This window comes from Herpailurus yagouaroundi, unplaced genomic scaffold (genome assembly GCF_014898765.1).
Source record: "Herpailurus yagouaroundi ecotype Mexico unplaced genomic scaffold, PumYag 187, whole genome shotgun sequence".
NCBI classification, from domain to species: domain Eukaryota; kingdom Metazoa; phylum Chordata; class Mammalia; order Carnivora; family Felidae; genus Herpailurus; species Herpailurus yagouaroundi.
Window position 1 is genome coordinate 16,071,664 of NW_024412418.1, and position 18,502 is coordinate 16,090,165.

Below are 18,502 nucleotides of genomic sequence, written 5' to 3' on the forward strand. Positions count from 1 at the left end.
CATGGGGCAACACCTATCAGTCAGCTCTGCTTTCTGAGGTAGGTGTGATCAACATCATTTAAGAGATGTGGAAACCGAGGCTCACAGAATTTCCAGAATTTGCTCAAGGTACAGTTAATAACATGCAGAGTTGGGATTCAGACTTAGATGGAGTTCTAAAGCCACTATGCTTCATTGCCTCCATGTGTTAGTTATTATTGCTATGTAACAGATTACCAAACTTAGTGGTTTAAAACAACAAACATTTATAATCATACAGTTCTTGAAGACCAGAAATCCAGGAGTGGCTTAGCTGGGTAGTTCTGGTTCTGAATCTCTCATGAGGTTGTAGTCAAAATGTTGGCCAAGACTGCTGTCGTCTCAGAGCTCCACCAAGGCTACTGAAGCTGCTTCTAAACTCAGTAATGAAGTTGTTGGCAGGCTGTAGTTTCTTGCTGGCTACCGGCCAAAGGCTTCAGTTCTTGGCCACATGGACCTCTCCAGAGGACTGCTCCCAGCATGACAGATTACTTTCCCCAGAGCAAGAGAGTCAAGAAAAAGTAGACAGAAGAGTACCCAAAAGCTACAGTCTTCTATAAATAATCTTAGAAGTGACATCCCATCACTTCTGCCACCTGATATTGACCACACAGACCAATCCTGGTACAGTGTGAGAGGGGACTACACCTGGGTGTGAATACCACCTGCAAGTGCATCCCCCAAAGCAGCCAGCCCACCCACAGGGAAAACTGATTTTCCCTGACCTGGTAAGTAGCCAAGCCAGGCAAATGTCCACGAGGGAAAATCATCCCGCGCCTGCGTCCTCCAAACTCCACTGTCCTAGGGTCCCCAGGCGGAGCCATCCAGTGGTCGCATCCTATTGGCCCCTCCCCATCCCGCAGCGCCACCACCTGAGGGACTACAGCCCCCGGCATGCTCTGCGGCGGCCTCGGAGCCACGTGACGAGCTTCTCCGCGTGTCACCGTCAGGTGACTCGGGGAAGATGGCCGCGTTGACGGTGGAGAACTTCGCCGCGCTCCAGAGCCTGCTGAAGGTAAACTGGAGGGGTGGGGACAGCGCGAGGCGGGTCTTTGTCCCCGGGACTTGGGAAGGAGAGGGAAGACTAAAGGAACCCGGATTTGGAGCCGCGAGCCTGCCACTACGTCTTTGGGTGACCCCGCAGTTGCGCCTTTCCGAGCTTTTTTGGAAGTGAGCACGAAATTAATGCCGCCCCGACTGGATGGTGGAGAGACAAATCAGATAACGGACGTGCAGGCGCTGTGCAAATGCTCCCTACTAAGAGTCTCTGGGGCTGGCTTTCGGGATTGGTGTAGTAAGTGCTAGACCCTCACTACGAGTTCCCCATTTCAGCCCGCAGCCCTCCTTCGCTCTGTAGTTGGGAAATCTCTCTCCTCTGCGTCCGCACAGCCCCCTGAGCGAAGCGTGCGTTCTGTTTTCCTGAATCGTGGGTTTTCTGTAGTTCCTTTGACCGGCGTAAGGGCCAAAACACTCCCCGGAGGATTATTTGAAAGATTGTGAGGCTACTTAAAACCAAATGAAATGATGGATTGGAATTACTTGTTTAACTCTACTTCGCCTGTGGAAGAAGGGGCGGCCTTATCGTCCCTTGTAGACACTTTTCTGCCTTTCTTACAGAATGTAAGATCCAATCGGGATTTTTTTCTTTTTTCTTTTTTTTAACTCCAGATGAAGAAGGCCGAGTTAATACTAAGCAGTTCATGGCACAGCATCGTCATTGATTGGTCCATGCAGTGGTCCTTCTTTTGTCTTAACAGTCTCTTCAGTGCTCATTTGTATTTTCCTTCCCTAAAAGCATCTGCTGTATGTTATTCACAAATGTATCCCCAACAAGTATCCTCAACTCCTGGCACACGGCATGTGTTCAATACATAGCTGTTATATGAATTAACGAATGAAGTAACAAAGCTAGGATTGGAAACCTATGGCTCTCAGCTTCCACCTTGGACCTTTCAACCCTCATTGTGGCTGTTCTGACCACCCGTTACGTATTCATCTGTGTGGACTTTTTTTTCTTTAATAAACTTTAAAAAATTATCATTAATGTGTAACACACAGAAAAGTGCACATCTCAGGGATTAATCAGACCTATGTAACCATCACTTTGGTCAAAAACAAAACATTACCAGTACTGCACAAATCTCTCCGTTGTTCCATAATTGCTACCCTCACCAACCCAGTGGTAGCCACTGTCCTTACTTTTAAAATCAATTTAATATTGCCCATGTTTGAGCTTCAGATGAAAGGAATAATACAGCATTTGGTTTTTCTGTTCCTGGCTGTTTTTTCTTGCCAATATGTAGCAATAGTTAATCCATTTTCATTCCTGTTATTCTATGTATTTTCTTTTCTAAAAAAGCACTTTGAATTTTTATTTTGAGGTAATTATAGATTTACATGTAGTTGTAAAAGGAAGTACGGAAAGATCCCATTTACCCTTTACCCAGTTCCCCCATCAGTAACATCTTGCAAAACTATAGTATGATATCACAACCAGGATATTGACTTTGATACAGGCAAGATACAGAACATTGCCATCATCACAGGATCCTTCATGTTGCCCTTTTATAGCCATATCCACTTCCCCTCTGCCCTTGCCTTCTCCTTGCCCTCTGGCATTCTTCCTTTCTATAATTTTGTCATTTCGCACGTTACATAAATGGAATCATTTAATACATAACATTTTGCAATTAGCTTTTTCACTTACCCCTTTTCTCTAGAGATTCATCCACGTTGTAGCAATAGTTATTTTCTTTTTATTGTTGAGGAGTCTTCCATGATACGACGTTTAGATTGTTTTCGATTTTTTGGTACTACAAATAAAGCTGCTATAAACATTGGTGTACAGGTTTTTATATGAAAACAAGTCTTTATTGGTCTGAAATAGATGCCCAGGAATACAGTTGCTGGGCCATTTGGTAGCTGCATGGTTCGTTGGGGTTTTTTGTTTTTTTTATTCGTTAAGGAACTGCCAAACTGTTCTCCAGAGGGGCTGTACCACTTTGCATTCTCACCAGCAACAGATCAGGGATCCTGTTTCTCCCCATCCTGGCAGCATTCGTTGTCATCACTGCATGTTATTTGAGCCATTCTGATGGGTGTGTATTTGTATCTCATTGTGGGTTTTTTTTATGTTTCTTTATTTTGAGAGGGAGAGCACATGCGTGCGCATACACAAGCAGGAGAGAGGGAGAGAGAGAATCCCAAGCAGGCTGCACACCTGCCGAGCCCATTGCGTGGCTCAGTCTCATGGTCATAAGATCATGACGTGAGCCAAAATCGAGAGTCAGTCGCTTAACCAACTGGACCACCCAGGCGCCATCTCGTTGTGGTTTTAATTTGCTTATTTTTTATGATTAGTGATACTGGACATCTTTTCACATGCTTATTTACCACCTGTATATCTTCTTCAGTGACAGATCTCTTTATGTCTTTTGCCCATATCCTAATTGCATCGTTTGCTTTTTTACTTTTGAGTTTTGAGATTATGCATTTTAGATACTGGTTCTTTGTCAGATACGTGGTTTGCAAATATTTCCTCCTAGTCTGTAGCTATCTTTTCATCCTCTTCATAGGGGTGTATTAACTTGCTAGGTTTGCCATAACAAAGTACCACAGATTTCGCGGTTAAACAACAGGAGTTTATTGTCTCACAGTTCTGGAGGCCAGGTGTTGGCCAGATTGGTTACTTCTGAGGGCTGTGGGGACCAGTTTGTTTCATGCCTAGTTCCTAGTTTCTGGCAACATTCCATATACCTTAGCTTGTAAATCTCTGCACTCATCTTCATAGAGTGTTCTCCCTTTTTGCATCTCTGTGTCTACATTTCCCTTTTTAAAATAAGGACACGGGTCCTGTTGGATTAGGGTTTTCATCTTAACTAATGACTTCATCTTAACTAATTACATCTACAACAATTCTGTTTCTAAATGAGATCACATTTTGCGGTACTGGGATTTGGGACTTTGACATACGAATTTTAGGGAGACACCATTCAGCCCATAACAGGAGCTTTCACAGAGCAAAAGTTTTAATTTTGGTGAAGTACAATTTGTCAACAATTTTCCCTTTTACCAACTGTGCCTTTGGTGTCATGGCTAAGAACTCTTTGCCAAGCCGTAGGTCTCCAAAGTTTCTCCTCTTTTTTCTAAAAGTTTTATAGTTTTGCGTTTTCCATTTAAGTACATAATCCACGTTGAGTTAATTTTGCATAACATGTGTAAGACAGTTTGAGATTTACTTATTTATTTATTGCCTGTGAATGGCCAGTTGTTCTGGTACACTTGTTGAAAATGCTGCCCTTCCCATATTTACTTGCTTTTGCTACTTTGGCAACAGTCAGTTGGGGGGCACCAGGTTGGTTCAGTCCGTTGAGCATCCAATTCTTGATTTCAGCTCAGGTCATGATCTCACTGTTCAGGGGTTCGAGCTCTACGTTGGGTTCTGCACTGACAGTGCAGAGCCTATTGGGATTCTGTCTCCCTTTCTCTGTGTCCCTCCCCTGCTTTCTCTCTATCACTCTCAAAATAAAAATAAACTTAAAAAAAAAAATCAGTTGGATAAATTTGTGTAATTTACTTCAGAATTCTCTGTTTTGTTTCATTTATCTATTTGTTTATTCCTCTGATGATACCACATGGTCTTGATTACTGTGGCTATGTAATAAGTCTCAAAATCAGATTGGCTGATTTGTCCTACTTCATTCTTTATCAAAATTGTTTTAGCTATTGTAGTTTCTTTGCCTTCCTATATAAATATTAGAATGATTTTGTCTATAGTTTTAAAAACCTGCTGAGATTTTCATAAGAATTGTGTTAAACCTGTATTTCAGTTAGGGGAGAATTGACATCTTTAGTGTGCTGAATCTTCCAATCTATAGTATAGCTCCCCACTTATTTAGATCTTTGATTTCTTTAATCTGTGTTGGGTAATTTTTAGCATACAAGTCCTGTACATGTTTTGCTAGATTTACACCAAGTATTTTCCTTTTTTTGAGCAGTTGCAAATGATGTGTATTTTTATTTCTATTTATTTATTTTTTTAAGTTTATTTATTTTGTTTTTAGTAATCTCAGCACTCAGTGTGGGGCTTGAACTCACAATCCCCAAGATCAAGAGTTGCATGCTCTTCCGACTGAGCCAGCCAGGTGCTCCTGATATTGTAGTTTTTTGGGTTTTTTTTTGTTTTTTTGTTTTTTTAATGTTTATTTATTTTTGACAGAGAGAGAGAGAGAGACAGAGCATGAGCAGGGGAGGGGCAGAGAGAGAGGGAGACACAGAATACGAAACGGGCCCCAGGCTCCAAGCTGTCACCACAGAGCCCGACGCGGGGCTCTAACTCACAGACCGCGAGATCATGACCTGAGCTGAAGTCGGAAGCCCAGCCGACCGAGCCACCCAGGCGCCCCGCTGATATTGTAGTTTTAATTCCAGTGTTTACATGTTCATTGCTAGCATGTAGAAATACAGCTGATTTTTTATGCGTATCTCCTATTTGCCAACATGTTGAACTCACTGATTCTAGTAGGTTTTTTTGTACACTCCTTGGGACTTTCTGTGTAGACAGTCATGTTATCTGCAAATAGGGACAACTTTGTTTCTACGTTTCTGATCTTTTATTTCTTTTTCTTAACTTATTTCAGTGGCTAGAATTTTCAGCACTGTGTTGAAAATGAGTGGTAACAGCAGACATCCTTGGCTTGTTCCTGACTTTAGATTTTCACCATTAAGTATAATGCTATCTCTCGGTTTTTTGTAGATGCTGTATATCAAGTTATGGAAAGTCCTCTCTATTTCTAATTTTATGAGAGTTTTCATCAGGAATGGATGTTGAGGAGCACCTGGGTGGCTCAGTCAGTTAAGTGACTGACTCTTGGTTCTGGCTCAGGTCATGATCTTGCAGTTTGTGGGTTTCAGCCCCACATCGGGCTCTGCACTGAGCATGCAGTCTGCTTGGGATTCTCTCTCTCCCTCTCTCCCTGCCCCTCCCCTGCTTGTGCGCTCTCTCTCTCTCTCAAAACAAAATAAAGCTTAAAAAAAAAAAGAATGGGTGTTGAATTTTGTCAGCCGCCTTTTCTGCATTGGTTAATATCATGTGATTTTCTTCTTGAGCTGGTTAATATGGTATCCTTTTTTGTTTCCTAGAAAAGATTGTGTAGAATTAGTTAATTCTTTCTAAACATTTGTTAGAGTTCTCCAGCAAGCGATGGCAGGGTGGCTCAGTCAGTTAAACGTCCGACTTCGGGTCAGGTTAAGATCTCAGATTCATGGGTTCAGGCCCTGCATCGGGTTCTCTGCTGTCAGCACAGAGCCTGCTTGGGATTCTTGGTCTCCCTCTCTCTGCCCTGCCCCTGTGCGCGCGCTCTCTCTCTCTCTCTCTCTCTCTCTCAAAAATAAAATAAACATTAAAAAAATATGTAAAAAAAAAAAAAAAAAGGAATTCTCCAGCGAAACCATCTGGGCCTGGAGATTTCTTCTTGGAGAGTTTTAAATTATGAATTCAGTTTCCTTAATCATTATAGGGTTATCCAAATTATCTGTTTCATATTGGGGGAATTGTGGTAGTTTGTGTTTTTTGAGGAATTTATCCACTTTATCTAAGCTGCCAAATTCATATGGATAGAGTTGTTTGCAGTTATTGTCTTATTTTCCTTTTGGAATCTTTAGAATCTGTAGTGCTATGTCCTGCTTCATTCCTGAATGTGGTAATTTAGGTCTCTTCTCTGTTTAACTTTGTCAGGCTTGCTAAAAGTTTGCCAACTTTATTGATATTTTCAAAGACCTAGTTCTTTGTTTCATTGATTTCTCTCTTTTTTTTTTTTTTTTTTTTCTGTTTTCAATTTCATTGGTTTCTGCTCTTTGTTGTTTCCTTCCTTCTTCCTTTGGGGTTATTGTGCTTTTCTTTTTCTTTGTTCTTGAGGTGGGAATTTAGATTATTGATTTGAGAACTTTCCTCTTTTCTAATATATGCATTTAATGCTGTAAATTTTGCTCTCAACATTGTCGTGACTGTGTCCCCAAAATTTTGGTTTTGTTTCTCGTTTTTACGCATTTAGTATAATTTTTAAAATTTCCCTTGTGCTCCTTTCTGATCTGTAGATTAAGTTTCCAACTGTTTGGATATTTTCTTGACATCTTTTTGTTAGTGATTTCTACTTTGATTCCATTGTGGTCACCAAGAACACACTCTATACGATTTCACTTCTTTCACATTTGTCGAGGTCTGTTTTATGGCTTAGAATATGATGTATCTTGGTATATGTTCAGTGGGCACTTGAAAAGAATGTATATTCTGTTGCTGGGTAGTGTTCCATACATGTTGATTAGATTGATTGATGGTGTTGCTGAAATGTTCTATGTCTTTGTTGAATATCTGTCTAGTTCTATCAGTTGTTGAAAGACAGTTGTTGAGGTCTCCAACTGCATTTGTGGATCTGTCTATCCCTCCTGTCCGTTCTATCTGTTGTTTCTTCTTGTGTTTTCTAGCTCTCTTCCTGGGTGCATACATATTTAGGATGTTTTCTTAGGAGATGGAAACCTTTTATCATTATATAATGTCCCTTTCTGTCTCTGGTAATTTTCTTTGCTGTGAAGTCTACTTTGTCTGATGTTAATGTAGCCAGTCTTGATTTTATTTCATTAATATTTGCATGATATATCTTTTCCCATGCTTTTAATCTGTCTTCATATTTGAAGAGCATTTCTAATAGACAGCATTTAATTGAGTCATATTTGTAGCTCATATTTAATTTATCATTTACAGCTCATATAATTATCGAATGTTCGAATTTAAGTCTGCCATTTAATTTTTTGTGTTTCTTTATCTGCTCTTTTATGTCCTTTGGTTTCTTTTTACTTTTTTCCTGCTTTCCTGTGGCTATTTGAACACATTTTTGGCATTCCCTCTTATCTATAACATTTTAAAATATATTTCTCTTTCTAATCTTTTTAGTGGTTCCTCTCGTTACATTTATATACATAAATCACAATCTATCAGTGTCCTCATGTTACCAGTTAGAGATGAAGTGTGGAGACCCTATCTTCCTTCAAGTCCCTTCCCTTGTTTATAATATAATTGCCTTTAAGTTATTTCCTCTGCATACATTTAGAGCCACATTGGACAGTGGTATAAGTTTTGCTTCATCCTTCAAACAGAATTTAGAAATTCAAGACAAGGAAAGTCTATTGTGTTTACCCTTATTTTTGTTTGTTGTGTTCTTTCTTCCTGATGTTCTCAGGTTCCTTTTATTGTTTCCTTTGTGTTAAGAGAACTTCTTTTGTCTTGTGACAAATTTTCTTAGTTTTCCTTTATCTGAGAATGTCTTGATTTCCTCTTCATTTTCTGAAGGATATTTTTTGCTGGTGTAGGATTCCAGGTTGATCGTTTTTCTTCCAATATCTGTAAATATTGTGAAAAATATTGTGCCACTGCCTCCCTGCTTCCATGGTTTCTGATTTGAAATCTGCTATTATTCTCATTATCCCATATAGATAAGATATTGTTTCTCTCTCACTGGTTTCAAGATTTTTTATCTTGAATATTTTATACGTCTTGGTATAGGTTTCTTTGGATTTATCCTCTTGAGAATTTGCTTCGGTTCTTGAATGTATACAGTTATGTCTGTAGCTAAACTTGGAAAGTTTTTTTTTTTAATTTTTTTTTTATGTTTGTTTATTTTTGAGACAGAAACAGAGCATGAGTTGGGGTAGGAGCAGAGCGAGAGGGAGACGCAGAATCCGAAGCAGGCTCCAGGCTCTGAGCTGTCAGCACAAAGCCTGACGCGGGGCTCGAACCCACCAACCGTGAGATCATGACCTGAGCCAAAGTCGGACACTTAACCGACTGAGCCACCCAGGCACCCCTACTTGGAAAGTTTTAAGCCATTATTTTTTAAGTACTTTTTCAGCCTTGCCCTCTTTTATCTTCCCCTTCTAAGACTCCAGTGACATAACGTTAGATTTTTTTGGTATAGTCCCATAGACCCCTGAGGCTCTGTTATTATTTTCAGTCTGTTTTCTGTGTGCAGATTGGGTAATGTGGAGTGTTCTGTCTTCCAGTTTACTGATTCTTTCCTCTGTCCCTTTCTGGTACTGAGCCCATCTACCAAACTTTTAATTTTGGTTATTGTATTTTTTCAGTTCTAAAATGTCCATTTTGTTCTTATTTGTATCTTCCCTCTTTGCTGGGACTTTCTGGCTTTTTAATTTGTTGCAAGTGTGTTTGTAAGTACTTGTTGAAGCATTTTTATTATGGCTGCTTTCAAATCTTTGTCAGATAATTTTAACATCTCTTATCTTGATGTGGAGAATCTAATGATTATCTTTTTGCATTGATCTTTCTGGCTCTTGGCATGAAGAATGGTTTTCAGTCGAAAGCTGGGCATTCTGGTATTATACTCTAAGATTCTGGATCTTATTTAAATCTTCAGTTTTAGCTGGCTTTCTCTGACACTGCTTGGGTAGGGGGAAAGGATCTCCACCTCATCACTAGAAGGAGATAAAACTCCAGGTTCTGCACTTGGCTGCTACTGACACCCAACAGTGGGGGTTCCTTGTGACCACGGGGCAGGGGTGGGAGTTCTGGCCCCATGTGGTGACTGTTAATACCATGGGGTGGTGGGACTTGCTGTCATTCAGTGTGGATGAAGGTCCCAGCTCCCTACTTGGCCTTCTCTGACACTGCCCCGGTGGGGGCATTGGGACACCGCATTGCAGCAGCAGAGGGTGGAAGTCTGCACTCCCCACTCAGCCTTTGCTGACATAGGCGGGAGTGGGGCTATTGTTTTTTCTCTGGTGTTCAGCTGCAGTAGAGCTGTTATCACTTAAAAGTTTTCTATCTTGCTGAACTTTTTTGGCCAGAGAGAGCAAGTATTTGTTGGAGTTTTTGGTTTTGTTCTTGTGTACCTGTTGGCATTGTGGGTTGCCCTGTTCTTCAGCTCAAAGTCTGCGATTTACAAACAAAAAGAGAATCCAGTAAACTCACCACCATGTCATTTCTTGGTCATGAAGTCCACAGCAGGTCCCGATCCTCCCCTCTCCCCCTGCCTCCCCACCCCCGCTGTCAGAGTTATTTTGCGTTTGTTTTCTGTATGTGGTTTTAATTGTGCCCAATGGGTTTCGTTATGTCTCTAAGGAAAAATTAAGGAAAAGTACATCTGTTTCATCTTTCCAGAAATGGAAGTGTCCTAAGGACCTTTAAATTTTTTTTTTTTCAACGTTTATTTATTTTTGGGACAGAGAGAGACAGAGCATGAACGGGGGAGGGGCAGAGAGAGAGGGAGACACAGAATCGGAAACAGGCTCCAGGCTCTGAGCCATCAGCCCAGAGCCTGATGCGGGGCTCGAACTCCCGGACCGCGAGATCGTGACCTGGCTGAAGTCGGACGCTTAACCGACTGCGCCACCCAGGCACCCCGGGACCTTTAAATCTTGAGTCTCAAAGGTATCACACCATGACTGGGACAGTATTATGCTCTAAAACATGTATGTTCAGAGTCTGAATTGGTTTCTTCCCCCACCTGTGATTTAATTCATAGGCCTCCTCAAAAGATGTTGTCAGACAACTGTGCCAAGAGAGCTTTTCCAGTTCAGCCGTTGGCTCAAAAAAACTCTTGGATATGACATGTTCCAGCTTGTCTGTGACCCAGGAGGAAGCAGAGCAGGTAAGTATGGTCAGAAATGACCTTTGGCCACTGGCTTCTCAGATCATTAGGCTCTTTCTTAACGTCCCAGTCATTGCCACATCTAAGGAAATATTTCCCCTGAAATGTCTGTTGACATTATAACAAACTTAAAATAGATTTCTTTTTTTTTTTAATGCTAGTGAACTTAGGAAGGTCTTTGAACCTTCACTTCCTTATGATAAATGAGGCCTGGATGGGAGAATTATACCTAGAATCAGAGGTCCCGGCCATTTCCTTTTTAGACCTGTTCCCTAGACAGTGTGGACCAAAGCCAGCCTTTCTGTGATTTTCTTTCCCTGTAACCTGCCTCTGCTGTTAGATTGTCAGCCAGATAGCTTTGACAGACTTCTTCGGGATCACTGGGCAGAGGCTCCAAGGCCTGAGTATGAGTCAGGGGACATGCTCCTGGACCCCCACCTGACCTCAGCGGGTGGCCAAGAGGAAGAGTGAGTTCATGCAGTACTCACAGCCTTCTCTTTTTAGGGCAAATAGGTTTCTAAAACAGGAGTTCATCCAAACAGACCTATATTCTTGCTTCTGTTGTTGTTGTTATTATTATTGTTGCTATTTTTAACCCAGAGCTCTGTTCATTGAAGTCAGTGATAGAACAGTAAAAGGCAGAAGCCAGATTATAGAAGCGAGCTGGACTTAGTTTGGGTTCCCCAAAAGTAGACCCTGAGGCGAAGAGTTGGCTGCACGTAATTCCCTGGGGAAGTGAGTCTGGAAAGCACGGAGGAGGGAGGGAGTGGGGAAAACCCAGCAGGGAAGGAGAGCAAAGCCGCGAAGGGTTGCGTTGATGTCTGGTTACTGCTGTGGGTGACAGCGCTCAATCAGGGGATCCCGTAAGAAACCCTGGGGAACACAGCCCTGAATTGCCACCCTGGAGGGCATCGATCCACTAACTTGCACCCTCATCAGTGGAGGGCTAATGCCCCCTCACCTCTCGGTTGTGCCTCAGGCTGCAGGTCCTCCCACGGCATCCAAAAAAGCCCTAGTTCCCTCCGGATTCTTGCTTTCAGCTAAGCACTGTTAGGCTCCCAGACGACCGCAGGCCACATTGGGCTGCCCAATTGGTTGGAAGGACAGAGTGGAACACGGCAGCCTCGCGGGGCAGCATCAGGCACCCCTGGGCAGTCAGCACAGCCACCTGATCCATTTGTTCTCTTTGCCCTCCTCGGTGACAGCCTAGGGACAAAGGCACCCTGGATCGAAAGGCCAGCCCCCTCGGGAGCCAGTATCTCGTAACGATTCAGTACACCCAGCTTCAGGTTGGGGCAGGCAGTGTGCAGCCAGAAGCCGAGCTCAGGGAGTTCATGCGGACCTCCTGGTCCTGAGACAGTGACCCCAGGCAGTGACCTGAGCCAGTGTCGCCTGGTAACACAGCTAACTTTTCACTTCTCTCGCGTTACCAGGGAACAGGCTGGAAAGTGAACTGAAGGTCAGATTCTGTGCACAAGGAAAGAGGGCTTATTAACCCTTTGTTCCCAAGCAGAAGTTTCTGGCATGTTGACAGGTTCCTAGGTCAGGCAGCTACACCTGTCTTCTAGATCAGCAGGTGGACATAGGGGTGGGCCAAGGCCCATGGGCGTCAGGACCCATGGGACCGTTCAGGTGACTGTGGCAGCTAGTCGCAGGCCCTCGGGGAGCACAAGCCCGCCCCCACCCACCCCGTCACCACACTGTCCCGCAGCTGCTCCAGGCTCTGCACCGCCTCACCAGGCTGGCTGTGTTCCGTGACCTGTCCTCTGCCGAGGCGATCCTGGCTCTCTTTCCTGAAAATTTCCACCAAAACCTCAAAAACCTGCTGACGAAAATCATCCTGGAACACATGTAAGTGCTCATTTCTTGAGAATTCCTTGTAATGCTTTTATAATCATATTTCGGGGCAATATTTATCTTCAGTGTCATTTTTAATGACTAAATGTATTCTTCATGTGGAGAAATTGTGTATAATTTAGTTAAGAAATTCCCTAGTGTTGGATGTTTAGGCTAACGGCAGCTTTCACTTCAGTGAAAATTTTTACTGTGGAAGTTTTGCTCACATGCTTAATCATTTCCTTATTGGTTAAAGGCCAGAGTGAGGCTTTGGTTTATATTCTCAAGTTGGCCATTAGAAACGTTGCGCCAACTGTGTTCCACCAGCAGGACAAAAGAGCCCCGTCCCCACGCCTTCATCAGCACGGAGGGAATTTGTTTCACGTTTTCCCCCGGTTTACAGATGGCAAATGCACCTCATTTCAGTTTATGTATCTTTGATACTAGTGATGTCAAATGTCTTTTTCATGTGTTTTTTTAAATTATTTTTTAACGTTTTTTTTATTTTTGAGAGACAGCGCAAGAGAGAGGGCGGGCAGGGGAGGGGCAGAGAGAGAGGGGGAGACACAGAATCCAAAGCAGGCTCCAGGCTCCAAGCTGTCAGCACAGAGCCCAATGTGGGGCTCAAACTCTTGAACCGCGAGATCATGACCTGAGCCAAAGTTGGGCACTCAACCGACTGAGCCACCCAGGCACCCCTCTTTTTCATATGTTTAATCAGTCATTTTTGTTTCTTTTGGGAATTATCTAAATATTTTCTGGGAAAATCCTTTGGATACATACAATTTAAGCAGAACCAATTAGCTGCTGGTTAGCAGTAGGCTTGAACAGAATTGTAATAACAGATAATGCCTATTGCCAGAGGTTTTATTTTTTCAGAAACTTCCTCACACGTGACCATGTTTTATTTTGCCTGTGGTTGGCACCTCACTGTGGTGCTCTTTGCCGTAGCACTAGACAGGTCTGCTCGGGTGTGTCTACAGAAGATGCATTACTTTGTGGAGCCGGTGCTCAGTACAGGAGAACAGATTGACCCTTCCTGTTTTGTTTTGTCTCGGAGAACGATAGTGCAGGGCGAATGCCGTGCATAAGCCTTTTCTTTTTTTCTTTTTCCCTACCTATGAAAACTTAACCAACTGAGCCACCCAGATGCCATTCTAAGCTATGAAAACTAACAGCACTTAAGGCCTTCACATCACTGAGTTGTGTAAAATAGACAGAAAACTGCTTCTTGGCGGCAAACATTTCTGTGGTCCTTTCCCGTCAGGAAGTGATTACAGGCTTAAAGACCCCGGAAGGGTAGAGGTCCAGGTCCACGGGCCTCTCTCGTTATCGGTTCTCATCCCTCTTCCATTATTTTTTCCTCATCTTTCCCTCTTAAACAGCTCCACTTGGCGAACTGAAGCCCAAGCAAATCAGAGTGAGTACCAAGAAACCCACCTTCCTCCCTACCCTTACTTTCCAGCCCCGGCTCTACATCTGCCAGGCGGCCGGAGTTGGTAACCAGAACTCAGTGTGCATTAACCTAATCCCGGTGAACTGTGTGTTGTGCTTTTCTTTTTCGTAATCACTTTTTCGTTTTTTTTCTGATTGTGAACTTCATATAATAAGGGTATGTTGTTTATATAAAAAAAGGAAATATGCAAAGCAGAAAGTGAAGTACTTAAAACTATTATATTTCCATTAGGAAAAAAACAGTAATGGAAATTGAATTAGTTTGAAAGATTGAAATAAAAGAGGTATGTCATAAATGATTACTATACTTACTAGCCAGTCACAGTGTTGACAAACTCTAGCATTAACTCATTTGGTCCTCCCCACCCCCACCGCCACCCCCACCCCCACCCCTGGGAGCTAGGCTAAGGTTATCCCCACTTTACAGATGAGGAAACAGGCTCAGAGGTTAGAGAAGTGGTGGAACCCAGCTTCAAGCCGACTCTCCCTCTCAAACCAGAGCTCTCTCCACTGTTGTCGAAGCGACACATTTCCTAAGACTCAGGCCCAACCTCATCTTCCCTGCCTTGTGTTGTCTCTCGTTCTGTGCCGACATCTGGAGGGTCGTGTGTGCCGGCAGAAGCCTGGACGGGCACCCACCGTGAATCGGTGCTAAGCACGGGCAACACAGAGCGGTAGCGAAGAAGGCCTGTGACTTCCTGTGAGGTCTTGAACCCCAGCTTCTGCCTCCCTCAGAGACTTGCTCTGTGGCCCGGGAGCATGACACAGCCATCGGGGCTGGCTGTCACAGAGTAAGGGCTTGGGAAGGCGAGGGGCGTGAGCTCTGAGCCGGGCTGTCCCCTTCACAGTCTCTCTGCCGCGCCTAGTCGACCTGGACTGGAGAGTGGACATCAAAACCTCCTCTGACAGCATCAGCCGCATGGCCGTCCCCACCTGCCTGCTCCAGATGAAGGTACGTCTGCTGCCGTGCTCGTGAGAAGGAACGAAGGGGCCGTAGCGACTTGACACCCCGCATGCCATCGAAAATGCCAGTCCCCAAGCTCTGGGACCTGTAAGCCCGTAGGAAAAAATTTAGCACCCAGAGGGAGTCTTTATTTGTCAAGTATACATAATACTACTGTATTAACATATTACAGACATAATAAAACATAGACCAAAAGTAGACATTTTAAAGTGGTAAGACAGACACAAAGCACAAGTTTTAAAAACCGTTTGCTGATCCCTGAAGTTTACCTAACACACTGACGGGAAAGTTTAGCTTCCACGGGGGTGCGTGCCATCAGACTGCCCTCTTGATAATTTTGGTGCCTCTCGGGCAACTGCCTGTCCGGTGGATTTGGCCGCTGCTGTTTGTAACGTGGCTGAGCGGGAGCTCCTGTTAGCAGTTAGACAACTGTCAGCCCTTCGTTTTCTTGTTCGCACACTCTTGCCTCCTCGGTGTTACCTTCATTTTACAGTTCTTTCGGGAATCTTTTTAAACCGCATGTCCATTTTAGGGTTTGTTTAGTGATGCTGTGTTCACTTAACCACACACCCAGAAAATCACACCTGTAAGAAAATGAAAAAGTAGGGGTGCCTCTAACAACTAAGTCTTTAGATATTAGTAGACTTTTCTTTTGTTCTTAAAGAAACAGATAACCCTAACTAGAAGCTGTAATATTTATTCTGCACCCCGGTGGAGTCCCATGTACCCTGGCTCCCTCTGCGTAGAGCAGCAGTGTGGGCCCCCCAGCGCCTTCTCACTCGACGGCCCAGAGTCGGGGGTCCGAGGGGTGAGTGAGCCTCGGCTTCTCCGATACTCTCCCTCAGCACCCCTTATGGATGGAAACTTTCCCGAGCCTCTGGGAATCCCGTGTGCTAAACAACTCCAGGGCTAGGACGCTGTGTAGCTCTGAGCCAAGGGCCTGTCCTCAGAGGTTCAGGAAAGCCGGGTAGGGCTCCCAGGTCCAGGGCTCACCTGCAGGGCGATGGGAAGAGGGGCGGCTCTGACTTTTGGGCCACGTTCTCTTTGCAGATCCAGGAAGATCCTAGTCTGTGTGGAGACAAGCCCTCCGTCTCAGCTGTCACCGTGGAGCTGAGTAAGGAAACGCTGGACACTATGCTGGACGGGCTGGGCCGCATCCGAGACCAGCTTTCCGCCGTGGCCAACAAATGACCCCAGCCAGCCGTCGCCCCCACTGCCGGGTCCCAGCTGCCGGCCAGCGGCGGAGCGCCTCCCGGCCGTCCCTGTAGCGGCAGCTGCGGCCGACGGCAGGCCGGCCGGTTGGGTCGGGGAGGGGGCTGCCATCCAGGAAGGCACCGCTGGATTGGGAGGAAGCGGCCGCGCCCCCACGCTGTTCTCCTCATTCATTATCTTCGCCTCTTTCCGAGGCAGAAGCCTCCGTCGCCGGAAGACCTAATCGCCGCCGGAGCCGTGTGAGGGGGCATCTGCCTCAGCAGCTGCGTGTGTGGCTGCTTGGAAAATCCGGGCCCCGTTGTGGAGCTCATCTAACGAGTTCCTTCCCAGCGGCAGGTGTGACTCACGAGTTGGCAGCCCTGGAACACAGGGCGGTGACCCGCAGTTCCGCCCCTCCGTCAGGGAAGCTGGCCGGGTGCCCAGAGCGGGGCCACCTCGGTATGCTCCGCCCCGGCCTACGCTCAGAGCCCTTCCGAGCCCCCTCAACCCTGCTGGCCCTCCTTCCAGCGTAGGGAGTCTGAGATGGCTGCTCGTCTCCTCCCTCGCACAGCCAGAGGGCCCTTCCTTGGTATCGTGCCTCCGTTCCAGGCTACAGACGTGGGAATGACTGGAAATAAATAACAGTTCTGAAAACTTCATGACTCTAGTCATGCTCCTCGAAGCTTCTGTCCTCAGCCCGAGTTGTTGCCTCAGGCCAGTGCTGCCTCATGTTCGTAAAGATGATCCCAACTTTGTGATTCCCAGCTAAGCCCATGGGCATGGCGTGACCTGAAACCAGGCTTGGGACCCTCCCACGTTCCCGGTTTGTCTGTCATGCAGAGCAAAGGAAAGTGAGGTTGACAGTATCTGCCCGTTAAGAGCTAGCGTGGATGTGCCCCTTAGAGCTGAGCCATCCCTGGCACGTGCCTGTCACATCCCAGGGACCCCTGTGTGAGGCTGCCGCCTCGCCATCCACATCACCCCACGGCAGCAGCACCCAGCCTGCCGAGTGCCCGTTTTGACGGCTTCTGGGCAGTGCGTGAATACGGGGCGGGGGCAGGTGGAACCCGGGGGAGAGACGATGGGCCCCGTCAGGCTGCCGGGGTCGGAAGCCAGCTCTGCCTCAGTGACGAGGTGTTTGACCTCCGGGTCTCAGACCACCTAAACGGGGATACTAAAGTACCCACTCTGCAGGGCTTTCGTGAAGAAAGGCTCGGTCACGTTAGCGCTGATTATTAAAGGAAAGGGAGGTGGACGGCTGTCTCCTGCCATCGCTTCATCTGCTGTGGCAGGGCTGATGGACGGCACATGTCACCAGTGGGGAAATCCGCTCCGTGAAGTCCAGTCGCCTGCCGGGAAGCGGCCTCCTTAGGACCTGGGCCCAGATCTGTCTCGCTTTCTGTCTACCACACGGGACTCTGCAAGGGAGGTGGAGGTCTGTGACTTTGGCTCCATTCGGAAAGTGCTGGAACTGAAGGAGAGATGAGAAAACTCACTGCTAAGACACTAGGAATGTCAAGAAAAAAAAATCCCCAGCTCCTCTTTGCTGTTTCCTGGAAGCTGAGCAAACTTCTCTTAAAATGGCAGTTCTTGACTTCGTGGCGGCTGTATCCATTGATAATCTGTGAAAGCTGTGGATCCTTTCTGTAGGAAATGAATATTCCATGTTTTACAGTCAGTGACAGGGCTTCATGGACCCTGGAAGCCAGCCCACTGTTTCCAGATTAAGAGCCCCTGATCGTAGGTTGAATTCAGCCTTGTGAATTCAACCCCTCTGTTTCCCTTTTGGTCCCTGTGACTCACAGAGTTCTCCCAATCCCTGTTCTCTGGACCTCCCGTGGGAAGCCATAACAAAATCACTTGAAGCAGCGTAGGTGTCTGGGCATTTGGATGTTCCTTTAGTCAAGTTGACCTGAACAGAACCATCTGGGTGCATTCCATGTGGAGGGCATTCAATAACCGGAAAATTCAATGAATGTTTGCTACCCTTCACCTCATGTGCTCACTTACGGGGTTTGTTTTCCACTGATAGGGAGGATGGATTGTTTGTGGATACCGTATTTCTAGTTGGTCTGATCCTATCTCAGAAAAACCTCCTAGCTTCTGTGGATCTCAAAGGAAGCTCCCTCCTTCAGTGCTTGTCTGATTTCACAGTAGTACTTTGTGTAACGAGTAGCAGTCCGTAAACTGTCCTTTCCTTAGAACATGGCGAGGTTTGGATGTCCAGACTCCATCCCCAAAAGGGCAATGCTAGACCTATCACCCCGCCTGTGCCTCCGGCTGTCCGGCACTTTCCACCCACCGGGCCACAGTGGGCAGTGCGTGGCTCAGTCCTAACCAATGTGCTTGGCCCACAGACTGTGTCATGATTGTACATAAC

The 18,502-nt window shown here is 45.5% G+C and overlaps 1 protein-coding gene across 1 annotated transcript; it reads left to right on the forward strand.

Moving 5' to 3' along the window:
• The first annotated feature begins 970 nt into the window (after window positions 1-970).
• On the forward strand, window positions 971-18,096 carry COMMD9 (COMM domain containing 9). The gene is made up of 6 exons (XM_040495435.1): window positions 971-1,033; window positions 10,551-10,676; window positions 12,388-12,527; window positions 13,898-13,932; window positions 14,816-14,919; window positions 15,982-18,096. The coding sequence occupies exons 1-6, from the start codon at window positions 983-985 to the stop codon at window positions 16,120-16,122; spliced, it is 597 nt and encodes a 198-aa protein (XP_040351369.1). The 5' UTR covers window positions 971-982; the 3' UTR covers window positions 16,123-18,096.
• Window positions 18,097-18,502: the final 406 nt, after the last annotated feature.